Raw genomic sequence first — 25,704 nt, 5'->3', positions numbered from 1 at the left:
CCCTAATTCTGATCCACACTATGCTCCTTGGTAAAGTCAGAGAGGGACAGAATTCTGGACTTTGTAGACTGTTTAGAGCTACTGATCTTACAGTGGATGAAACATTCTTCAAATAACAAATAGAGTGAAATTCATTTGGAGGTGGGGAGTATGTAAGAAATACAAAAGAAGTAATTTCTGTAGACAATAAGAAAAACACAATAGAAAATATCCTACTTTGTTATTTTATTACCTTTATTTTATTTTGCAGTTAAGTCCATATATTATATAAAACATAACAGGAAAAACGAACAAATTTATAAAATAAATTGAGGTGTCTAGAAGAAAAAAACATAAGCGCTTTGCCTTCATGTCTATAGATCTCTTGATATGTTGCTGGTTTTGCACTTTAGATATCAAATGAAGATATCAAGCTTGAAACAAAAGTTGATATGCTGTAAGGTTAAGCCACAGTTAGTTTGATGGGCCAGGAAATGATAGGTTTTCTAAATCTTATCCTTAAATATTGGCTATAACAAATGCTGATATAGCAAAATGCAAGCTTTCACCATCAGACAGCAAGAGGAAAACTTGAAAGAACATATGCAACTTACCTCCAAGTCCTCTGAAAGGAGGTGAAAAAATAAGTAGTGTTTTACCAGTTTTCCCCCAAAAGCATTACTCTAGGCATGCAGGAGGATGCTGTGAGCAGCTTTAATAGTAAGACCTAATCCAGAGGTAGGTTCAAGGCCAAGAGTAGGAGAGTAGTTGAAGAAATCCTCCTAAGGCCAGTACCATTTCACAGAATGCCCATTTGTGCTGTGGGATGAGTCTATGGCCTATTTTTTTTCTGATTCAGAAGGACAATCCCAATTTCAACCTTGTTGAAAAAGAGGCATTTTTACACCTGCTATTAAGAACAGCTAGGATAAAGGATAAGGCTGGCATAAAATTATTTAGCAAGCACATGCTAGCTATTCCAGTTTGAAATCTACCAAGCTATAAAATCAAGGGGGAAATAAAAGGTTGAAGATGAAGCTGTTTTTCCTCAAGAAGAATTGCAAAAGAGGGATTGGGCACTCACTAAACTCTATGGAGAACATCCGTCTCAGACTAGGTGGAAGATGAGGAACAGCATTACCACAGGCTGACCAAGCCATTTGGAGACCAAGAGGAGAGGGAAAGAGGCATTTAGGAAGAGAGCTAGTAGAAGAAATATACATTATGCCAGCATGAAGCTGGTGACAAAATACCTCAAGATATTTTAAACCCAGAGAAATGAAGGAAAAAATGTTAACCGAGCAAATTAAAACTAAACTTCCAATGGTAAAAGCTCCTCAGATTTGAAATCCAAGATACTCACTTTTCATTAATTCTGCGCATTGTTAGAAAAAAATAAAAAGTAACAAATGGAAAGATTTATTTTATTTCTACTGGGGAAAGGAGCAGGATAAATAGAACTGTTTTCCAATTTGCTCTCCACTGTATACACACATACCCACACGCATATAAACACATACACACACCAAAATATGCCCCCCCAAAAAAGAATCAAAAACCAAAATACCCTAAAACTGCACCAATACTTCATATTTTGACCAAAAGAACAGATCTTGGGAGTAAGTGCAAAATGCAAAATAAATGACTGAAAAATGCTGAACAAACAGCATCATTAATATACAAAATATTTATATTACTGAACTAGTAACAGTTGATGTTCTCCATGTCTGTAAAACTTTGGAACCACATAGCTGATTTGTTAAATCTAGTCCATGCCAGCTTCCAAAAACCAGAAAAGATTTTAGTTAGCTTCATTCTTTGATGCCTCATCAAAATTTTCTACAAGATCTGAAAAAGAAAAGTAAATTAGTTAAAAATATAAAAAAAAAATACACAAAATTCCTAACTTCTAACCCCAATAAAAATCAAATTGTTGCTACTAGAATTAGACTGAAAACATATAGGGCAAGAAGCAGAAGTGAACTGGTGACATTTAACCATAACACTTCATTTATTTGCTTAAAACAGGAAACCTAAGGAAATAATTGTCGGGTTTTTTTGTCTATGCAAACTAAGGTGATCGGCATTTTCCCATGTCAATCATAATTCCTACAGAAATGTTATAACAATAACTATGCAAGTTTATAAGCACGTGATTCTAATTTAATAAATGCAGGCTGCACAACTTTGAGTTTCTGATTTTACATTTTAAATGGGATGGCTTTTATTCTTTTTCACTAGATCATCTCCATATCACTGAGAATCAATTTAATTCACTAGCTCACCATCAACAAAAAACTGAAAGTTATTATGCAATGGATTAAATGGAATAAATAGGATGCTAAAAAATCTTAAAGCCAAAGAAAAGTCACTTATACCTGGAACATCATCATCTTCTTCATCAATGTCTTCTGGCTTCGGTGCTTTGCTATCCAAAACTACAAAAAGTTTATTTTAAAATTACTGAGAACAAAGACCTTTACATAACACTTAGAATGTTTACCCTTTTTCCCTGTCTGAATCTTACACAATTATTCAGAAAAAGCTAAATATTGTCTAATTTAATGCCATACTTTTTTAATACTAAAATCAATAAAACTTTAACTTAGCTAAATATACACTAAATACAGCTGGCAATTTCAGTGGGCAGTAAAGATAAAATTTATACACAAAATGGAATAATTTAGATGTATCTGAATAAAAAGAAGTAATAATTTATTCTCTAAATTCCATACACTCCACATCAAAAATCAGTATTCACGATTTTTTCCATCTTCTTTGGTGTAAGAAAGTACCTAGCTATACAGTATGAGCACTGAAAAAATAGGCTGATTTATAGGGGTAACTAGACCCATTTTAAACTACAGGACTATTTTGGAAACTCAGGACTTATGATTGGTGCCTCTATAGTACGATCAACATCAAACAAAAATATAGTTCTGTGATAACACTATCTTGTCATTTGTCAGAAGTGAATATCAAGTTAACTGCTGATAAAATGTGACCTGCAGATCCTGACACTTTATTTTTAGGTAATTACCTCTCAAATCCTCTATATTAGACTAAAATGTATCTGAATATTCTATATGCTACACTGCATAATTATTAAAGAAATAAACTAAAAGATTTATGAAACATATAAATAACATCATAAAAAGTACAATTTATATACAGGCAAATTCTTCTAGTATAAAACGGAACACCTTTTAAGTTATTAGGTTCTTTAATTAAGGTAGGGAGAGAAGAGGTACTAAATTGAAATACATACCTTGCCGAGGGAACTGTTCAGCTAACTTCCTAAGACTTGTTAAGCTATCAGCACCAAGTTGACTTAATATTCCAGGAAGCATTTCTGTGATTGGTTTTGCTTCTGCATGGCCAGTAATTGCAAAGGTATTAGCAGAAAGGGAAGCCTGGACTTTGGGATTGTTGAAATGAATAACTGTTCCATCATCTTTAATCATGTTCACCTGTATGATCATGGAAGAAAAATGTACTTCACATATATGGTGCAAATAAAACAATATGTTTAAAAAACAATTTAGCCAATTAGGTTTTTTTTACTTGGTAGTTATGCAATCCCAGGGTAGTAATTATCTAAAACTAAGCAGTGGGTATGCATGGGAAAAAATGCTAGCAACAAAGTGGTGGAGATGGCACACATGACTAGAATGGTCAAGAAACAGTCATTTTATTATAGAATCTAGATTTTAAATTCAAAGACTTTTATGAGAAAGAAGTTTAATACCCACATTAAAAAAAATCGAATTAGCAGCCAACAACTGGCTTCTAAATGAAATTACCTATTATTTTATTCAATTTACACTATTAAATTAAATCAGTACAGACACTATTTGGTAGGGGACCTTACTTAGGGGACAGGCTCTAAGGTGGTAATAGTGTACTGCAGTAAAAATAACCACTGAAAATCTATAAAGAACACTCATAAATTTAATCAGCCAGGTGTTTCACTCCTTTAAACATTTATTACAGTTTAAAAAATTTCAGCCTGTTCTCATCATGCCATTCTTTGTAGAGGATTTTGTCAGTTCCTCTAATTCTTAAGTGTAGCTTCTCAACAATCAGTAACATTTGTAAATGTCAACATATCTCTCCCAACCCACTTGCCCTACTACTTGAATGTGCTTTATCAATTACTGAAAAGTCTTTAAAACCATCTTCACATTCTTTTGATAGCATTTACCAAATTGAATTAACTGTTTCAGATTTGATTTCATCCATTACTGAAAAGGAAAGTTGAACATAAGTTTTTAAAAAAAGTACTTTTCTTTCTCAGTCATATACTTTGTCTCTGTGTTTTAGTAGAGTTGAATCTGAGTAAGTTAAATGTGCAAATAATGTGATTCCACTATGTAGCTGATTCCACTGTGTAAGGTGATGGTAACATGCTTACTATATAAAAAGTTTAGGGGAGTTAATCTTGTCTACTTTGGAAGTATTTCATTGATCCATCCAAAAACTGCCCTTGTCACAATCAAGCAGAGATGCTGAGTGTTCTCCATAGTCAGTGCAAGTGGGCTTTTTCTTCCTTAGAAGTGATTACCACCACTGATTATCACCAGAAAAGGGAATGGAGAGGGGCTTCTAAATTTCAGGCAAGACCTGAAATACAGACAAAAAATAAAAGGCACATCCCCTGGAAAATTATATCTAAACACTACAAATAATTTCCCAAATTTGGGGGAATCACTATTTCACAATTCTATATCACTATTTCACAAAAATCACTATTTCAATTCTATACCCTTCTCTCTCTCAGTATTGTAACCTTAATATATTATACCCAGATAGAGATTGGATTAAAGATGGCGGCATAAGAGATGAGACAGAGACCTCCTCCTAAAACCACATATAATACGAAAATATAATTTAATACACTAATCCTGAAAGAGCAACAAGAAAGAAGGCTGTACCAGACTGCATACACCTGGAGAAAAGAGCAAACCTAACGGAACAGGGTAATATACCAAAGCTGTGACCCGGTGAGGCCCAATCCCTTCCCCAACCCCAGCTCACCAGTGGCAGGAAGACAAACAGAGTTGGGAGGGAGTGGAGGCCTGGGACTGCTGAACACCTAGCCCTGGAGAAATGCTCTGGGAGCATGAACCTACATTGCAAGGTGCTCTGGTGATTTAGTGAGGTTGGAAAGCTAAGACAGGAGGAATACCTGGAGAGATGGAGATTGCAGCTGCTTGTGGAAAACAGGGATTCATATTCGGCTGATCTGGGTAGGCAGTCTGAGAGACTTCCTAAAAGTGAGAGGGCTGCTAAAGGGGCAAGGATTGCACAGACCTTACTGCTCAGGAGAAAGGGCAGGTAGACAAAATTGTCCAGGTGCACTCTGCTCAGTAGGTTGGGAGCTTAAACGATCTTCAGGTGCTCCATCCCCCTGGCTCGCTATGCAGCTCCAAGGCCCCCCACAATGATACGCAGCTTGCTGTGTCTTCCTCCCAGCTAGCCCGCACCTGGCTCAGGCTTACAAACCAGCAACCCCTGGCGTGGCGTTAGGCCAGCCAGAGAGAGGCCCCACCTATGGCAGCTACAAAAACAAAGCACAGAGGCTTACTTACACCTGTGTGTTCAGCCCACTGGTTCTGGCAGTAGAGACAGGAATAGCAGCTGAGAAGCAGGAAATAGCTTTTTCCTCCCTCCAAGCATCAACACCGCTCCCCTAAAACCCCCGACATTGCTCCAGGGGCTGAGCAGCTCCAGAGAGTAGAGCTTCTGGGCACTAGAGGGCACCACGAATTATGAAACGTCAAAGGAACCTGGTTCAAAGCAAAATTATGAATACATCTGAGAAAGATTCAAATGAAATCGACCTCATGACTCTTCCCGAAAGAGAGTTCAAAATAAAAATAATTAACATGCTCATGGAGGTACAGAAAAATATTCAAGAATTCAGGAATGAATTTAGGACAGAGATACAATCACTGAAGAACACAATGGAGGGTATTAAAAGCAGATTAGATATGGTAGAGATGATAAATGAAATAGAAATTATGGAGGAGGAATACAAAGCAGCTGAGGCAGAGAGAGAAAAAAGGATCTCTAAGAATGAAAGAATACTGAGAGAACTGTGTGACCAATCCAAATGGAACAATCATCATATTATAGGGGTACCAGAAGAAGAAAAGAGAGAAAAAGAGATAGAAAGTGTCTTTGAGAAAGTAACTGATGAAAACTTTGCCAGTCTGGGTAAGGAGATAGTCTCTCAGGCCACGGAGGTGCACAGATCTCCCAACACAAGAGACCCAAGAAGGACAACACCAAGATATATAATAATTAAAATGGCAAAGATGAAGGATAAGGACAAACTATTAAAAGCAGCCAGAGAGGGAAGTGAGATCACATAAAAAGGAAAACCCATCAGGCTATCATCAGATTTCTCAGCAGAAACCTCACAGGCTACAAGGGGGTGGCAAGATATATTTAATGCAATGAAGTAGAAGGGCCTTGAACCAAGAATACTTTATCCAGCAAGATTATCTTTTAAATTTTAAGGAGGGATTAAACAATTTTCAGACAAGCAAAAGCTGAGAGAATTTAACTCCCACAAACAATCTATCTCTACAGTGTATTTTTGAGGGACTGCTATAGATGGAAGTGTTCCTAAGGTTAAAAAGCTCTCACCAGAGGTAACAAAAAGGGACAGACAAAGAGTATATATTATGATACCTAATATATAAAGAATGGAGGAAGAAGAAAAGGAGAGGGAAAAAAAAGAAACTTTAGATTGTGTTTGTAATAGCATACTAATTAAGTTAAGTAAGACTCTTAGATAGTAAGGAAGTTACCCTTGAACCTTTGGTAACTATGAATCTAAAGCCTACAATGGCAGGAGGTACATACCTATTGATAATGACCTTAAATGTAAATGGACTGAATGCACCAATCAAAAGACATAGTCACTCAATGGATAAAAAAACAAGACTCAACTATATGCTGCCTACAACAGTCTCACTTCAAACCCAAAGTCATACACAGACTAAAAGTGAAGGGATGGAAAAAGATATTTCATGCAACTAATAGGGAGAAAAAAGCAGGAGTTGCAGTACTAGTACCAGACAAAATAGACTTCAAAACAAAGAAAGTCACAAGAGACAAAGAAGGACATTACATAATGATAAAGGGGTCAATCCAACAAGAAAATATAACCATTATAAATATCTATGCACCCAACAAAGGAGCACCTACATATGTGAAACAAATACTAACAGAATTAAAAGGCAAAATAGAATGTAATGCATTCATTCTAGGAGACTTCAACATGCCACTCACTCCAAAGGACAGATCCACCAGACAGAAAATAAGTAAGGACACAGAGGCATTGAACAACACATTAGAACAGATGGACCTAACAGACATCTATAGAACTCTCTATCCAAAAGCAGCAGGATACATTCTTTTCAAGTACACACGGAACATTTTCCAGAATAGACTACATACTAGGCCACAAAAAGAGCCTCAGTCAATTCAAAAAGATTGAAATTCTATCAACCAACTTCTCAGATCACAAGGGTATAAAACAAGAAATAAATTGTACAAAGAAAGCAAAAAGGCTCACAAACACATGGAGGCTTAACAACATGCTCCTAAATAATCAGTGGATCAATGACCAAATTAAAAGAGATCAAGCAATATATAGAGACAAATGAAAATAACAGCACAACACCCCAACTTCTGTGAGATGCAGTGAAGACAGTTCTAAGAGGCAAGTATATAGCAATCCAGGTCATTTAAAGAAGGAAGAACAATCCCAAATGAATAGTCTAAATTCACAATTATTGAAACTGGGAACAGAAGAACAAATGAGGCCCAAAGTCAGCAGAAGGAGGGACATAATAAAGATCAGAGCAGAAATTAATAAAATTGAGAAGAATAAGACAATAGAAAAAATTAATGAAACCAAGAGCTGGTTCTTTGAGAAAATAAACAAAATAGATAAACCCCTAGTCAGACTTATTAAGAAAAAAAGAATCTACACACATACAGGATCAGAAATGAGAAAGTAAAAATCATGATGGACACCTTAGGAGTACAAAGGATTATTAGAGAATACTATGAAAATCTATATGCTAACTAACTGGATAACCTAAAAGAAATGGACAACTTCCTGGAAAAATACAACCTTCAAAGACTGACCCATGAAGAAACAGAAAATCTAAACAGACCAATTACCAGCAATGAAATTGAACTGGCAATCAAAAAACTACCCGAGAACAAAACTTCTGGACTGGATGGATTCACTGCTAACTATTACCAGATATTTAGACAAGACATAATACCCATTCTCCTTAAAGTTTTAAAAAAAATAGAAGAGGGAACACTTCCAAACTAATTTTATGAAGCCATCATCACTCTAATACCAAAACCCAACAAAGATCCCACAAAAAAAGAAAATTACAGACCAATATTCCTCATGAACATAGATGCAAAAATACTCAACAAAGTATTAGCAAACCGAATTCAAAAATACATCAAGAGGATCATACACCACGATCCAGTGGGATTCATCTAAGGGATGCAAGGATGGTACAAGATTCAAAAATCCATCAACATCATCCACCACATCAACAAAAAAAGGACAAAAATCACATGATCATCTCCATAGATGCTGAAAAAGCATTTGACAAAATTCAACATCCATTCATGACAAAAACTCTCAACAAAATGGGTATAGAGGGCAAGTACCTCAATATAATAAAGGCCATATATGACAAACCCACAGCCAACATCATACTTTATAGCGAGAAGCTGAAAGCTTTTCCCTTAATATCGGGAACGAGACATGGTTGCGCACTCTCCCTGGTTTTATTCAACATAATACTGGAGGTCCTAGTCATGGCAATCAGAAAACACAAAGAAATAAAAGGCATCCACATTGGTAAGGAAGAAGTCAAACGGTCACTACTTGCAGATGATATGATACTGTACATAAAAAACTGTACAGAATCCACTACAAAACTACTAGAACTAATATCTGAATTCAGCAAAGTTGCAGGATACAAAATTAATACACAGAAATCCACTGCATTCCTATAAACTAACAAACTAGCAGAAAGAGAAATCAGGAAAACAATTCCGTTCACAGCTGCATCAAAAAGAATAAAATACCTAGGAATAAACCTAACCAAGGAAGTGAAAGACCTATACCCTGAAAACTATAAGACACTCTTAAGAGAAATTAAAGAGGACACTAACAAATGGAAATTCATCCCATGCTCTTGGGTAGGAAGAATTAATATTGTCAAAATGGCTATCCTGCCTAAAGCAATCTACAGATTCAATGCAATCCCTATCAAAATACCAACAGCATTCTTCAAGGAACTATTGGAACTAGTTCTAAAATTCATATGGAACTACAAAAGACCCCAAATAGCCAAAGCAATCCTGAGAAGGAAGAATAAAGCAGGGGGGAATCTTGTTCCCACTTCAAGCTCTCCTACAAAGGCACAGTAATCAAGACAATTTGGTACTGGCACAAGAACAGACCCACAGACCAGTGGAACAGAATATAGAGTCCAGAGATTAACCCAAGCATATATGGTCACTTAATATACAATAAAGGAGCCATGGATATACAATAAGGAAATGACAGCCTCTTCAACAGCTGGTGTTGGCAAAACTGGACAGCTACATGTAAGAGAATGAAACTGGATTACTGTCTAACTCCATACACAAAAGTAAACTCAAAATGGATCAAAGACTGGAATGTAAGTCATGAAACCATAAAACTCTTAGGAGAAAATAAAGGCAAAACTCTCTTGAATATAAACATGAGCAACTTCTTCATGAACATATCTCCATGGGCAAGGAAAACAAAAGCAAAAATGAACAAGTGGGACTATATCAAGCTGAAAAGCTTCTGTGCAGCAAAGGACACCATCAGAAGAACAAAAAGACATCCTACAGCTTGGGAGAGTATATTCATAAATGACATATCCGATAAGGGGTTGACATCCAAAATGTACAAAGAGCTCATGCACCTCAAGAAACAAAAAGCAAATAATCCAATTAAAAAATGGGCAGTGGATCTGAACAGACACTTCTCCAAAGAAGAAATTCTGATGACCAACAGGCACATGAAAAGATGCTCCACCTTGCTAATTATCAGGGAAATGCAAATTAAAACCACAATGAGTTATCACCTCACACAAGTTAGGATTACCACCATCCAAAAGACAAACAACAGCAAGTGCTGGTGAGGATGTGGAGAAAAGGGGAACCCTCCTACACTGCTGGTGGGAATGTAAGCTAGTTCAACCATTGTAGAAAGCAGTATGGAGTTCCTCAAAAAACTGAAAATAGAAATACCATTTGATCCAGGAATTCCACACCTAGGAATTTACCCTAAGAATGCAGGAGCCCAGTTTGTAAAAGACATATGCACCCTTATGTTTACCACAGCACTATTTAAGATAGCCAAGAAATGGAAGCAATCTAAGTGTGCATCAGTAGATGAATGGATAAAGAAGAGGTAGTACATATACACAATGGAATACTATTCAGCCTTAAGAAGAAAACAAGTCCTACCATTTGCAACACCATGGATGGAGCTAGAGGTTATTATGCTCAGTGAAATAAGCCAGGCGGAGAAAGACAAGTATCAAATGATTTCTCTCATCTGTGGAGTATAAGAATAAAGAAAAAACTGAAGGAACAAAACAGCAGCAGACTCACAGAACCCAAGAATGTACTAACAATTACCAAAGGGAAAGGGACTGGGGAGGATGGGTGGGAAGGGAGGGACAAGAAGAAAAGGGGGCATTATGATTAACACACATAATGTATGGGGTTGGGAGCATGGAGAAGGTAGTATAGCACAGAGAAGACCAGTAGTGATTCTATAGCATCTTCCTATGCTGATGGACAGTGACTGTAATGGGGTATGTAGTGGGGACTTGATAATGGGGGGAATCTAGTAACCACAATGTTGTTCATGTAAGTATATATTAATGATATAAAAAATATATATGCATATATTATACCCAGAACACATCTAATCCAGCTGTTCTGAGCAAGTATAACTTTGAGATAAAGATAACTTAAAAGGATGAAATATGTGGTTCTTAATATAATTTAGGTAGAAAAGTATAATGTTAAAGTGGCTGATAGTTTGGGAGGGAATTTGCTTGAGAAGGACATAGCATAGTGGATATGAAATGGAATGTTGCTCTGTCTTAAAAGTATGGGAAAAGAATAAATATATTGTTGAAATGTATTTTCCAAATCAAGACCAAATCACATAACTTAATAAAGGATTTGATTTCTACAATACTTCCAGGTGTCAAGGGGTATTAATATTGGAATTTGAGATATATTTTATTTATAGATGATAAATGCACAAGAAACTTGAAATCAATGTTGTTCCCCAAAAGCTAGGCCACATATTTTTTGATCTTAGAAGTCATCTAGTTCAAGTCCCTTGTTAAAGAAATAAATACTGAAGACCAGAGCCTTCAGTTAAACAACATATCCAAGGACAAATAGCTGGTTAGATGCAATTCCAGAACTTGAATCTGTTTCCCAACTGTTTAGTTTTTTCTTATGATGTCATTCTCATTGTTAAAACTATTTGCCTATAAACACTCAATTCTGTGGCCTGATGAACACTTGCCAGAGAATTATTTATCTCAGAATATAAGTTAACTAGAGAATGCAAATAAAAACAGCACAGATATATGGATAATATATATCTTACTGGCCACAAAATAAAAATAAGAGGCTAACATGAGGCCAAAAAATATAAACAAATTCATGAATTTTCCTTCTGTTCAAGCTTCTTTCCCAAAGGCTACATATTTAGCCATATTTTATATACTGATGTAGGTCTTTGCAGTGTGAAATACACTGAGTTTAATGTGAAATGAAAGATGAATTCCATCTCAAACTGTGAAACAGAAATAAATTTACTAAGGTTTTAAATGGGTTTGTAGAAAAGATATACCTGAATAAATGGATCCAGAAAGGTTGGAGAGTTTACTTAATTTTATAACAGAAAAAATGAAATACTAGAAGTTAAAAAGTCCAGAGTATTTTATCTCTGTCTCACATTCCTTCTTCTCAACTGCGTAAATGACATGGTTATATAAGGCTCCTAGACACAAACTATTGGAAATGATCACAAGATGAACTGGACTGAGCTAGATCAGTTACACACTTCCCCCACCAGTTTGGAGACAAAAGAAGGGATAAGAAACTGGTTAAATTCACAAAGAAAATTGTATGTATTTCTTTTTTGTTGTTTATGTGTGTCTGTTTCTTGTATGCATTCATTCAGAGACTTCTTCAATTCTTCCAGTGATTTTATTGCTGTTAGGTCTAAGTCATACAATCTATATATAGTATAAGACAAAGAGCAGCCAAGTAAACACAGACTATTAACCTAGCTACATACTAGCACTCAGGTCCCTTTTCAATCAATCAAACATTCCCTTTGTCAAAATGCTTTTTCCACTTAACAGGGAGCTGAAGGTAAAGGATGCTACTGGAGCTATGGGGGAAGAGGTATTCTTGAGACCTCAGTCCAAAACACCAGATGCCGTTGCTCTTATTTTTTGTTCTAACAATACTGACACATCTTGTAGTTGTCAGAAAATATTTTGTCCTCTAATGCCTAGTATGTTTACATTTACTGTCTTCACTGTTGAGAAGAACATCTGCCTGCTTCTCTACCTTGCAAATCCCAATTTATCCAAGACTTGGCTCAGACTCTTTTTTCCCTGTGAAAACCTTAAGTGGTTTATTGCACCTTCTGCACCTCATGGGTACTGCAATTATGCAGAATTGTCTTGTAGTATAATTGTGTTGGCAATTCTTTGACCTTACTAAATAGGTGAATTCCTTGAGATCAGAGACCATGCCTTACTACAGTATGCCCCCAAGTGTCCAGCACATAATAGTCACTCAAACTTGCTGAACAAATGAAACTTCCTATACAATTTATTCTAAAATCTTAATTGCTATCAGACTTCAACTGCCCAAATGCTAGATGAGGGGCTATCTCAAGTTTTAGAAATAGCACCAGTCGTGCCCCCAGTAAAGATGCCCAGACCTCCTGTGCCTCCTTGGGCCTGAGTTTTCCTATTGTTCTGACCTTTCAGAATCAGCTCAACTGCCCTACAGAATTCAGGGCCATTTTAAGTCATTCTGGCATTATGATGCTATTAAAACCTTAACAACATTGCCTTCCCTGGCCTCTGAGTAGGGCATGTGTATTAATCACAGCAGTCTTTTATCTGGTAAGTCTGATGCTTGCTCTATTTCTACATAGCAGTAAGTTTTCATGGCTATAGGAGGCTCACAAAAATCACACTTCACTCCATAGCTTTTTCTGGTAACAGCCCTCTCAGTTTGGAGAGGTTTAAATTCTGCTGAGATTTTTTTTGTATCCAAGTCCCCACTAGGCCACCTACCTACAGTTCTGAGAATTGACAGTTGTCTTAAAATCAAGTTTCACTGTCACTCTTTCCTGTATGTAGTGGTGCTTAAATTTTTATCATGATGTTCATTTTTTATTGCCTTCCTCATATATCATAATGGGGTAAAATAATAGACATTTTAAGAATAAGACACCAAGTGTCTGGAGTTTTGTGAGTCTAAGGGATGTCAGATTTTGAGGATTATGGGGTTTGCACATGCCCCTGTAAGTCAGTATCTTTCATATGCAATCCTTCTAAGCTCAGCACCTGCTTGTTTCTAAAAGCTAGTATGAAGTATAACCTATTATTGTTGATATGAACTAAAGCTAACAGCTGTCATTAGACTATATGACATGCTTGGATCACTTTCTCTTATGCTCCAGTGGTAAGAGTCTGATGAGATGGATTCTCTACAGCCATGGTATAGGAAGTATAAAATGGATACCCTTTCTGTAAAGAAACCTGGCAATATGAAAGAAAATGTTCATGCTCTTTCAGCTAGTAATTGCATTTCCAAAAATCAATCTGAAGGAAATCAGAGATGAAGATAACTATTTATTTATGTATATAAAAGTTTATCATGTGATTTTTTATCAAAGCATTATAATATACAATAAATAAATGTTAAATTATGGTATATCCCTATATTGGAATATATGTGGACTTCTAGACTGATAATTAAGGAGTTTTTTAGTGATATGAAACAATTTTTATAATGTTATTTGGAAAAGAAAAAGGATTCCAAATTGTACATCTAGCTACAGTCCCAAATATATTAACAATATATACATATAAAGAGGGGAAATACAAGATTTACAGTAGTTATTTCTGGGCAGTGGGATTATAATTAGACTTAATATAGTCTTCATATTTCCTGTATACTCTTAATTTTCTATAGAGATAGTGTATTTTTAAATGGTGGGGGAGAGTTATTTTAAGAACAAAAGATGTTCACCAATAGATGAATGGATGTGGTATTATTCATACAATGGAATATTATTCAGCTGTAAAAGGAATTAAGTTCTGATACATGTTAAACATGGATGGACTCTAAAAAATTATGCTAAGCTAGATATGAATGAACAAATATTTCTATGTATGATTCCACTTACATGAGATATCTACAATAGGCAAATCCACAGAAACAGAAAGTAGGTTAGAGGTTATCAGGGACTGGAGAAGAGGGGGAACAAGAGTTATTCCTTAATGGGTATACAGCTTATGTTTGGGATGATGAAAAATTTTGGAAATAGATAATGGTAGTGGTTGCACAATACTGTCATTGTAATTAATGCCACTGAATTGTACACTTAAAAATAGTGAAACAGCAAGTTTTATGTTAAAAAAACAGGATCTTAAATGATAAAGTAAGGTTGTTGTCGAAAGACAGGTGAATGGGACATGGTGCTTCCCATTTACTCTCCTATACACAAGAGCTGTCCACTCATCAATACCTGAGGCTCTAGTTGGAGAAAAAACTGTGGTAAAGATCAACCAATAACATTAGGTCCTCCTTCTGTACAAGTGGGTTAGGAAACATAACCAGAAAGAGGAAAGTATAAACAGCAAAACTTACGTGTACAGTTATAAAACTTACATCCCCAGCCCTATGCTTTCTCCTGAACCTACCTCCCTATTGTTCTTGCAGAGCAATTCCATTTAGAATAACCAGTATCTCTTAAACTTAATAGAACCAAAACAAGCTCGTCATGGGAATCAGCATGCTACAGACTATAAACAATGATTTAACATGGTCCCTGCTGTCAAGACTCTTACAGTCTACTGAAAACAGATTACTTGGTTAATAAGTAACCATTACACCCCAGCATATGATGTTGCAATAATAAATTTATTGTGGCAGAGCAACTTAAGCAAAGGGCAGCTGAAGTACAGAGAAAAGGTTGATTAGCTATGCCTGGAAAAATAGAAGGTTTCACAGAGGCAGAAGTATATACCCCAGTTAAGACAGAAGCTGTCCTCTGAATATAACAGTACAACTATGAAGCATCTAGGCCATCTGAATAAAGATTCATATTTTTGGTGACATTTCTTACCAAGTAAATCTATAATATAAACTGTTTCTGAGAAATAGAACAGGTCCCATTGTTGATAGATTATTATCAGGGGAAGACAGGTACACTGGATATGAATATAGTGCATTCACTATATTCAATTAGATTACCAAATAAGCACATCCAAATATTTTTAAATGTCATAGAACATAAAATATTTTCATAAATTTAGTTCTGCAATATACTCTGAGTTTGTCTAGGAATTCTTTCCTAAAACCTAATTATTTAGTTGGATTTTGTATGAAACAGTCTCTAATATCCCCTTACCCTTGACTTTTTAACAGCTTTGTATTTCTGTGTTCGGTAACATGTAAAAGAAATCTATATATGATTACATTATTACACCAAATCAACAAACTAATAAATACATGAAAAAACAGAGAAGCTTGTCTTAATCCAAACAGCCCTTCAGTTTTAAAAATTGCTAAAGAGGATATAAATTAAGCTTTGGGAGGGGCAAAATATCACCATTCCTTAGAGCCCTAGAAAGTAAGATCAGAACTTTACTTGGCAAAAGTACATTCAAGGAATTTTGAAACCCACTACTGATCTCCCTGATCATCGGTCAAACTGAGTACTTTCTACTTGTTTGATATTTTGAATGTCTAAGTATAGAAAACATAGTAATATTATTTTTGTTTTAGAACAGTGACAATGGTGTCTTCTCTTTTGGAAGTTTTTGTTTTTAAACTGCCAAAGAACAAAAAGATGGTGAATTCCTGAGTTCAGTTTCAGAGTTGAAAAAATTTTAAAACATCCCAAATTAAAATAACAAAACTGTAATTAATGTTTCTTCTAAGACATATATATTTTTTCTATCTTGGTGTTTCCGAAAACTGTACATTTTCATATTTGTATTTACTGCAGTTTCTTTTTTCCCCCTCCAAGAAACTCTTTTTTATGCCAAGTATGTGTCATTTTCTTAAAAAAAAAAAAAAAGAAAAAAGTTGAAAAAAAAAATCAACTTTAAATATAGCAACACAAATAATGTCTGAGGCCAGCCAGCGAGTATACTAGATATTCCTAAACAAAATTATTTTAGATCTGTAAAGTGTTATAAAAAGTACAAATGTTTCAGTTCTCAAAAATCAATTTTAGAAGGAGGAAAAAAAACTTCCCATCTTAGGTTCAAATACTCAGGAATGTTACAGTTATTACCTTGCATTGTTAATTATCTTTGCGTATTTTCTTTGTACAACTAGTCTGAGGGTTGGAAGATACCAACCATGTGTGCGCGCACACACAAACACACACACATACACACAGGGGTACGGGTGAAATGAGAGTGTGTATGTGTCTATTATATTTGCCATTAATTTTCCGTGTGATGTTTTGGAGCCATGACTCCTCAAAAAGTTAGAATTGCACTGGCAATTAACTAAAAGAAATTTACAATGCAGTTTAATAAATGCTATAATAAAGTAAATACAGGGCATTATAGAGGCACATAGGAAAGTCATCTAATGCTTCTTCACACAAATGTGTATGTGTTACATACACCCAGGAAAGCTTATGGGAGGAAATAATGCCTGCATTAAGACCCGTAAAAGGAGAGACAGCAGTGTCCTTGGAAATACTGATGGGTATTTTTTTTTATCTATAATGGCATAAAAAATGAATTCTACATGGTAGGTACTCAGTAATACAGAACATAAGGCAGGTACTTTCTCTTTTTTTTTTTGGTGGGGAATAAGGAGGACACAGAAGAGGGAGAGGCAGGAGGAAAGAAAAAGGCCAAGAGTGGGTATAAGAGAGTCTAAGGACAGTAAATAAAGAATTATGTGCTTCCAGTGTTGAGGTGGTTGGGGTGGGGAGTCAAGACTTACCTGGTTCTAGTGCTGAGATGTTTGGGATTGGGGTGGGGAGTCAGGTAGAAAAGTAGGCAAATAAAAGATTGCCTAAACACTTATAAGTAGCTTAGGTTTAACATTATGAGAGTTCATGTCTATTACTGTGACTTACTCTTTTTTTATCAAGCTTTGGATTATTTAGGAGAGGATTAAATTTGTTTTTGCTCAAATATAGCCCTGATAAAGAGAATGATCTCTCTGAAAATTATTTTAGGTCAATGAAAATATGTAAAAGCTTTCACCAGCTCAGAAAAAGAAAATGCATATGAAATGCTTAATTTCAAGATTTTAAAATGAAATTCTTATCTTCACCAGAGTAAAAACGCATAGCCACATCAAGCTGAAAGATACATGTGGCTTACATTTTCTATTATTTTATCAGTATATTGACTTTGAAAGTACAAAGCAGATTCAATTGTGTTAACATTCATTTATATATGCATGGTGGAAGGAACATGTGGCATCCTGCCATTTCACTGCCTTTTCTTTGGTTTGGTATTTCTTTATTAGTGATCTCCCCTCCACATTATTTCTGATCTATGTTTTATAGCACTTGTGTATTACTCTGTTAAAATTGTGAAGTAGTACCACACATACTAATGATATAATTAAATCTAACTTATGGCAGTGAAAATTAAAATACTGATTACTTTCAGAAATGGAATCATCAGGCAGAAGTGGACCTAGATGGTAACATCACTAATAGTTGATAATTTTTTAATTTTTCAGTATCTTTTGAAATAACATCAGTGTTTGGCTTCACTTGAAAAAAGAAGTATCATCAAAACATTATTAAAATGGTTTTTAAAAATTTAACCAATAATTTCTGAAAGAGATCTAGTAAGAAATCCAATCCACGTAAAGGTACTGCTAGAGCTTCTTGACTGAAATAATAATTAGAATTTGCAGAGTAGAAAGGTGCTATTATGGGAAAAAAGTCCATTTTATTTTAAGAAACTCAGAGTTTATTTCTAAATTATTAGAAAAAATATCTCATTTTACATTAAAATTCAAGAAGCAGTTCCATAATTGTCATACATGCAAATACTTTGAATCCAAAAAGTATGATGAATTCCTTTACTAAAATCATTTTTTTGACAATCATCCCATTTTATACAATACGCAAATTCAACAACTACAGTCCTTCACAGACCTCTGAGTAGACAGTATCAGATTCTTCTAGGCTAATATTTTACATTTAAAAAGCGGGTAACTATTTGTGAATGCGTACTTGTCTACATAATTTAACAATTTACAAAATGATCATACCTCTTCAATACCAGCTATATTATTCACAGCCAGTTTTTTTAGAGAACTCTGAAGTTTTTTGTCATCAGCTGTAGCTGTTCTATGTACCACCTTCTTCTTTCTGCGAGCTGTACCCTGAAAAATAACCAAAGAGGAGTGTTAGCATGCCTTGCATCTGGCAACTGCAATCACATATCTTTCTATCCACAACACTCTTAATTAAAACCACATTAAGAAATTGCTGACCTAATAGTATTGATTAATAAGACTGCTCAGAGTAATGACTGTCAACCTAACCCAGATTTTTGAAGGTCAGTTTGAGCTGGTTCTTATTCTTTTCCAATTTCCATCCTTAATCGTTTCAACACATCATGTTTCAAAAGTGCTCTAATAAAAAATAATTTGGACTTCAGGACAATTCAGTGTGCTTTATAAAAACTTTCAAATATTACAATGAATGCTTTTTTACAGTACCTACCACCCCTGACAATAAAATTAAGCCTAAAGATATTTTCCTGGAACTTTGGAGATGATGACATAATTAAGAATCAAATGCCTACTATGTGAGTGTTCTAGAGTCCTAGAATCCAAGGAATGAAAAAGATCAAGTTCTTAGTTCAAGGAGCATACATGACAGTAGGAGGGAAAAATCAGTAAGTATATAAACAAATTAGATAATTTCAAATGGGAAAGGGATATTGAGGAAAAAAACATAGTACAGTGATAAGACTACATTTGCACCCCTACTACTTCATTAGAATGTTCAGGGAAGACCCTCTAAAGAGGTGACATATGAGCTGAGACCCATGGGAAGGAAGATCTAGGGGAAGAGTGAACCAAGCAGAACAGACCAAGAGTGAACCTGTTGTATCTAGAGAGAGAAAGCAGGCCAATATGGCTAGAGCAGAATGAATAATGGGAAAGGACGTGGAAAATGAAATCAGAAAAACAGACAGGGCCAGATCATGTAGCCTAGAATGCCATGGCAGGAGTTGAATTTTATTCCAATTGCAATAGGAAGCCATTGGAAGGTTTTAAGCCTGGGAATGACTGACTTGATCTATGATTTTAAAAGATGACTGAGGTTGCTATGGAAAATGAACTGTAATGAGATCATTAGGAAGCTACTAGAGCAGTCCTGATAAGAGACGAGGGCTACGGCAGTGGAGATGGTGAGAGCTCAGACTGTCAGAAGAACCAACAGAACTTGCTGACAGATTGAATGTAGGATATGAGGAAAAAAGAAATCTAGAATGTTTAGAATTTGGGCCTGAGTAAATAGGTTGAATATTATACTATTTACTGAGATAGAAAAAACTCATTTCTAAAAGGATATTTTGAAACTCTAAATACATATTTCCATTGAAAAACTATTTAAAATAATGGATTAAATTCCTGGGCCAATTTACAAAAATGTAACCAAAAGCAGAGTTGAAACACTACTGAAAGCAACCTAAGTCTTGAGGGCTAAATCTTTCTGAGAACTGGCATGGAAGGTTTCAATGTTTGGGTAGCTCCTGCAGTTGTACTCAGGGAATCAGACTTACAGAAGCTAAGCAGAGGCTTCAGTTCAGCAACTCTAGTGGGAGTGGAAGAGAGTTCTGTGAGTAGCAGTACAGGTTGTGATGAAATCCAGATGCTGAAGGATGTACTAGTAGTGACTATTTACATAGATGATCACTTATTTGTAAAGCATTACTGACTCAGAGATAGCTCAATTGCTTTTTGGATACTTCAACTCAAATGATCCTTAGGCAAATCTGACATGTCTAAAAGTTGAACAGTCTACCAAACTAATTTTCCTATATATACTCTAAGTTTTGTGGCTGATGGTACCATCATATACCCAACCCAATCTCTAAAACCAGAAATCTGAGGACCATCCCAGACTCTTCTCTCCCCTCTTTATCCCCCATATTCCATCAGTCATTATGTCAATTCTAACCCCTAAATTTGTGTCCCATATACTGCAGCAGTAGCCTGATTCTTTTCCTCTACACCAAATTTATATTTCATTCCATTTTACACCTGGCAGCAGTTACCTATCTAAAATAACATATTTTTCTTAAAATAATCCTTCAATAGTAGCCCCTTGCCTATAGGATAAAATCTAAAATGCCTTAGTGTAGCATATAAAACTATGATCTAGTTCCAATTTACCTGGCTGTTTCATTTGCACCTATCATTCCTTATCCGTTATATACTCTAAGCTCTAGCTGTTACTAAATTAGAGCAAGCCATTCCATTAAGCACCATGCTATCTCATCATCCTATGTGTATTTGCATATGTGAGAACAATCACCCTTTTACCCTACCCACTTACCCTGTGATAACTTCTTGTTTATTCTTCAAATCTCAGCTCAGTGATGACTTTCTTGTCTCTCCTAGGCAAGAGTACCTTGTGCTTCATTTTAATATTTCTGATTCTGTAGTGTAACTGTCAGTACATCTCTCTTCCAAGCTGAGCTGTGTCAACAGGAGGAAACCTTGATTTGTTTATCTACTATGGTCATAGTAGGTGCTCAACTAGCCAAAAGAATGAATGAGCCCACCTAGTTTAAAATATTTAATAGTAATGTACTGCATCAAACTCTTCCAGGTATATTCTGTGGTTCTTAAGTATCTCTAGTTTTTGCCTTAGTAAATTACTTTATACTTGATGCTACAATGTAACGCTTTGGTCACATGAATGTATTAATATGACCCCAGAATCATATAACTGTATCACTATGAAAGGAGGAGAAAGTACTAGTCACTTTTTTCCTTCCCCTTTTCCTGTCCCATCCCCAGGAGCTGTGGTTATCATCCAAATAAACCACACAGTGGTGCTGCTACATAGTACCCTACCTACCTACCCCCTCCCAGGTCTAAGGTGAGTACTATTCTCAGTTTTCCTTTTGCAAAGACTGTACTGGGCAGAGAAAAAGGCAGAATATTCTCCTAGAGCCTGGGGCCAGAGCTGAAGAGAATCTAAGTTTTTTGGTACTCAGAGCTAGCTCTTCTTTAGGTGTCAAAGTTCATGTTGCTCATATTCACCAACACAAAAGAACAGGCAGGAATTTGGAAGGAAAACCTAGCAATGAACAAAATGTAGCAGCTCCAGCTAAACTAATGGTAAACCTAACTGTAACGGTAAGTGGATCAAGTGAAGATGAGGTAACCTTAACACCTGGGATGCCCTGCAGGTGAGTCTAACATAATAATCATCATCATTTATTAAGCATCTACTCTGTCCCAGACATGTTAGGTGTTTTATATATATTACTCTAATCTTTAGAAGAATCTTATCTAGGATTATTTCTATTTTGCAGATGAAGAAGGAAGCTTAATGAGGTTGGGAAACTTGTTCATGTCACATAACTATAAGCTGTTAAGAGGATTCACACAAAGTTGACTATTTCCATTGCACCATCAGAGAGAGGTCTTCTAGTTACCTATTTAAGGTTTAGACAAGTTATTCTAAAGTTGGAATGTGGTTTGATCTTGATTATTGAAAAGATTTTAGATTTTCAATGACCACAAATCAAAAATAACAATACTATCTGGTAATAATACATTCTCCTATCAATTTTTCTTATGCCACACTCACCTTGCCCCCTATCCGGACCTGAGCCTGAAGCTTGGCTAACTTCTCTTGATTCATGCTGTTGGTAGATCTAGGGGGGAAAAATAGATTTGTTAAAGTCACTGTTTTACCAAAATAAAATAACTGTTTATGCAATAATACCTTCTGGTTCACTGAGCTTGCAATATGTATCACCATTATGATCATATTAATATTGTCTATATTCTTAATAAATATAACTTATTCTATCTTCATAAACCAGACATTAAAAAAAACAAAATTAAATAATACCATGAGGAAGCTGAATATACAAACAGAAAACAGAACAGGATTCAAAGTTACCTATTTGAAGATCCCTCCTTAAAAGCATGATTCAGTACTTTGGCATTCAGTAAAATGTAACCAATTATAAAACCTCTGCAGGCAAGCCAGTTTTTCCCTCAAAGATGTTTAAAGCAGAAAGCTGTTACCAAATGTTATTAGCACAACCTTTCAGTAGACTTTTTTCTTCCAAATTACATATGTATTTCTTGTAAACCATAAAAAAAAACCAACAACAAAACTGGACAAAGAAGAAATTCAACACTAGGCTGTCTAGTTCTTAAGGTATGAGGTAGTCACATCTTCTATTCAAGGTCAGATGGCATGTTAGTAATAGGGAAAGAGAAACAGATTTCCAGACACTCAGTGATTCTGCAACATTTTCCACAGAGCTCACTCACTATCTTGCACTGATATAGTACGTCATACTTTTCAAGATATACAGGGTATATATTGCATACACAGTAAAATGCCTCACTGCATAATTTGACAAAAACATGCCTGCTACATTAATCTGAATTTTTTTGAGGGGAGAGGAGACTTTAAAAAATGAGATTTTTAAGGATAATCTTGATTTTGAAAATTCTAAGAACACTAAAATCTGAAACCTAGTCTGGTCAATGATATTCCTACTAAGGAAAAAAAGTTTTTAAGTTTATAATGGATCAAAATATTCCATATTTTATCAACAATAGCCAGTGTTAAAAGTCTTGTTTTACTTGTTCCGTGGATTAACAAATCATTAACTGAGATGTGAGAGAGAGATGTAGAGAAGGCTACTATCAAATCTTTTTCAGCCAATTCTTTAACTTCTTTATCATCAACAGTCAGATGAAAAAGATACTGTCTCCATTTGAGAAGAGATTCAGACTGTATAAGTATTAACCATTCTGTATTCTGACGCTGTACTTAAGCACTAACCTGTATATATCTCTGCTTCAAGTCCAAAGAAAGTCCAATTTCCAAACAACATTTATGTTTCCTCAATCTCTGCTCTGTATTACAGCACTGTACCACCATGCTCAAGTACCTAAAAACACTCTTTTATAGGAAGTGTGATTAGAATACAAAACCAGAAGGCTTAGGTGTGTGCCAGTCTCAGCCACATACTTAGTCAATGTAATTCCAATATCTATACTCACTATCCACAAGAAAGGGCCCAACATTAAGTTTTCTCAAAGGAATGGGGTCATGAAGGTATAGTGAACTAACAAAGAACCTAAGGAATTTTTTCCAAAATAGGAGGTAAGTGAAAATATTAGAACTAGATTTAGGGTAAGCATTTTGGGACTCTTCAGAATTTTGAAGTAATAATTCTCCCCAAAAGAGATGAAAGAGAAGAGACAGAGGTAAGATAAGAGTTCTGACTTGTATGAAATAAAAGCAAGAACAAAAGTTAACTCTTTATATCAATGTGTAGATGAAAGAATAGATGCCATTCCAGTTAACCAGGACAACAGAAAACTTGTTCCCAAGGAGTACCTCAGAGAAATAGCATTTTAGGGAGGTTGGAAACTTAAGGGGCAGGGGAAGAAGAAGGGTAGTCCTTTGTCTACTAGTAGGTTGGTGTGTGTGGAATTCAAGTAGGAAAGGGTATTGTTCTCAGTCTGTAAGAGAAGAGATGTCAAGCTCAGATCAGACTAGACCTCAAAGATCACCTGTTTAACTTCCTATTCCCCAGTCAACCTTTACTTCATGGTACCTATTATTCCCGTCTTATATGTGAGATCATCTTAAATACCTGCAAGCAGCAGTAGGGTATAAATTGTAAGTAAATAAAACAGTTCAACTCCTTCCCAATTTAATATATTTGGACATGAGGGCCCAGAAGGGAGAAGTCACTTTCTAAGCCCATATGATCAATGTGTTCTTCCTTAGGGATCCCAGGATCTTTTCGCCCTTTCCTCAAGGACTCAAGAAAGGGTACATAATGAGGTTCTAATCAGTATTTATTGAGTGCCTAAGTTCTAAGTATTACGGTAGGCACTTTCATCATCTTCACGTATCATGTTTACACAGAGATAAAATAATTTCAACCTTTAGTCCTGACTTTTTAATATGTGAGTTTCTCTAAAAGAGGCACAGACTTTGGAATAACTAGGATCAGTTTCCACCACTTAGGGCTTTGGAAAGGTATTTAACTTCTCTGAACTTATGTTCCTTCTATACTGGAAAAGGAATACCACCGCGCACCACAAGGTTGTCTTAAGCATTAACGGTTAAACTATTAAGCACAGGGTAGGGCTCACAGTAGATACTCAAAAACTGGTAACTATTGTTGCCACTCCAGAGGCGACAGCTATGTTACAGTGAAACAACGTGGGAACGAAGTTGAAACCGCCATTCACTAGCTGTGTTACACCCTGCCTGTCGGTCAAACATCAATTTCCTGACAGCCTACTCTGCATCAGGCAGTAATAAAGGGGCTATAAAGATGGGTAAGGCAATGCCTCAGAGAGGGAGGCCGGCTTGTAAACAAATACTGCCATTACGCGATGAAGAGAGCAGCAACGGAATTAGGTCCCAAGCGCTTGAGGGCCGGAGGCTGCTTACAGTTTCAGTTTTCTGATCTGTAGAGAGGAGGATCAAATGAGATGACAACAAATAAGCTGTACTAAGCTCAAAGCTCACAGCATTGTTGTGGTGAATAATGAACTGTAACAGAACACAGGCGGGGAACCACCCGCCTCCTGGGACCGGATCTTGGCGGCAACAGCGCAGGGCCTCTTGTCCCCACAGGGAGCGGTGGTGCTGGGGTCCTTCTCTCCGGTGCCGACCCCCAGCTGCACCGCCGGTAACCGATAGGCCAAGCCAGCCGCCTCCACCCCGACTCGGTGCGCCACGGCGGAAGTGGCAGCCCGAGCGGCTGGCGGGTGTCGGAAGAAGAGGGCGGGGGGAGACCGTGCGCAGCGGCCTATGGCCGTGGAGTGGCGGGACCGCCGGGGGTCTCACCTGAAGCAGGGAGGTTCTTCCAACACCAGCACGCGGCAAGAGTAAGATGGCTGCCTTAGTGGAGACAGAGAAAGACAGCGGCGGTGGCGGTGGCGGTGGCGGCGGCGGCGGCGGCGGCGGCGGGAGCGGGGCCCACGTGACACCACCGGCTCCGCCTCTCTCTCGGTCCCGCAGAGCCGCCCATCCGCGGAGCGCAGGGACGAACTACAAAGCCCAGCCTGCTCTGCGCCTCCCAATGGAGAGCCCGCAAGGGCAGGCTGCCGAGCTACATT

At 36.5% G+C, this 25,704-nt stretch overlaps 1 protein-coding gene across 2 annotated transcripts; it reads right to left on the bottom strand.

The window, feature by feature from the left end:
• Positions 1 to 210: 210 nt before the first annotated feature.
• BTF3L4 (basic transcription factor 3 like 4) lies at positions 211 to 25,569 on the bottom strand. Of its 2 annotated transcripts, XM_037021743.2 has the most exons (6): positions 25,433 to 25,569; positions 22,184 to 22,250; positions 18,616 to 18,729; positions 3,248 to 3,449; positions 2,358 to 2,417; positions 211 to 1,827 (listed from the first exon to the last, which is right to left on the bottom strand). In XM_037021743.2, the coding sequence occupies exons 2-6, from the start codon at positions 22,235 to 22,237 to the stop codon at positions 1,781 to 1,783; spliced, it is 477 nt and encodes a 158-aa protein (XP_036877638.2). In that variant the 5' UTR covers positions 22,238 to 22,250; positions 25,433 to 25,569; the 3' UTR covers positions 211 to 1,780. The 2 variants fall into 2 exon arrangements, with proteins under 2 accessions (XP_036877638.2, XP_073090028.1); XM_073233927.1 differs by lacking the exons at positions 22,184 to 22,250; positions 25,433 to 25,569 and adding an exon at positions 20,918 to 20,936.
• Positions 25,570 to 25,704: the final 135 nt, after the last annotated feature.

The sequence above is a fragment of the Manis javanica genome, chromosome 4, assembly GCF_040802235.1.
Source record: "Manis javanica isolate MJ-LG chromosome 4, MJ_LKY, whole genome shotgun sequence".
Lineage (NCBI taxonomy): Eukaryota > Metazoa > Chordata > Mammalia > Pholidota > Manidae > Manis > Manis javanica.
Note: the sequence above shows the minus strand (reverse complement) of the source record. Positions and strands in the feature narration are given on the sequence as shown.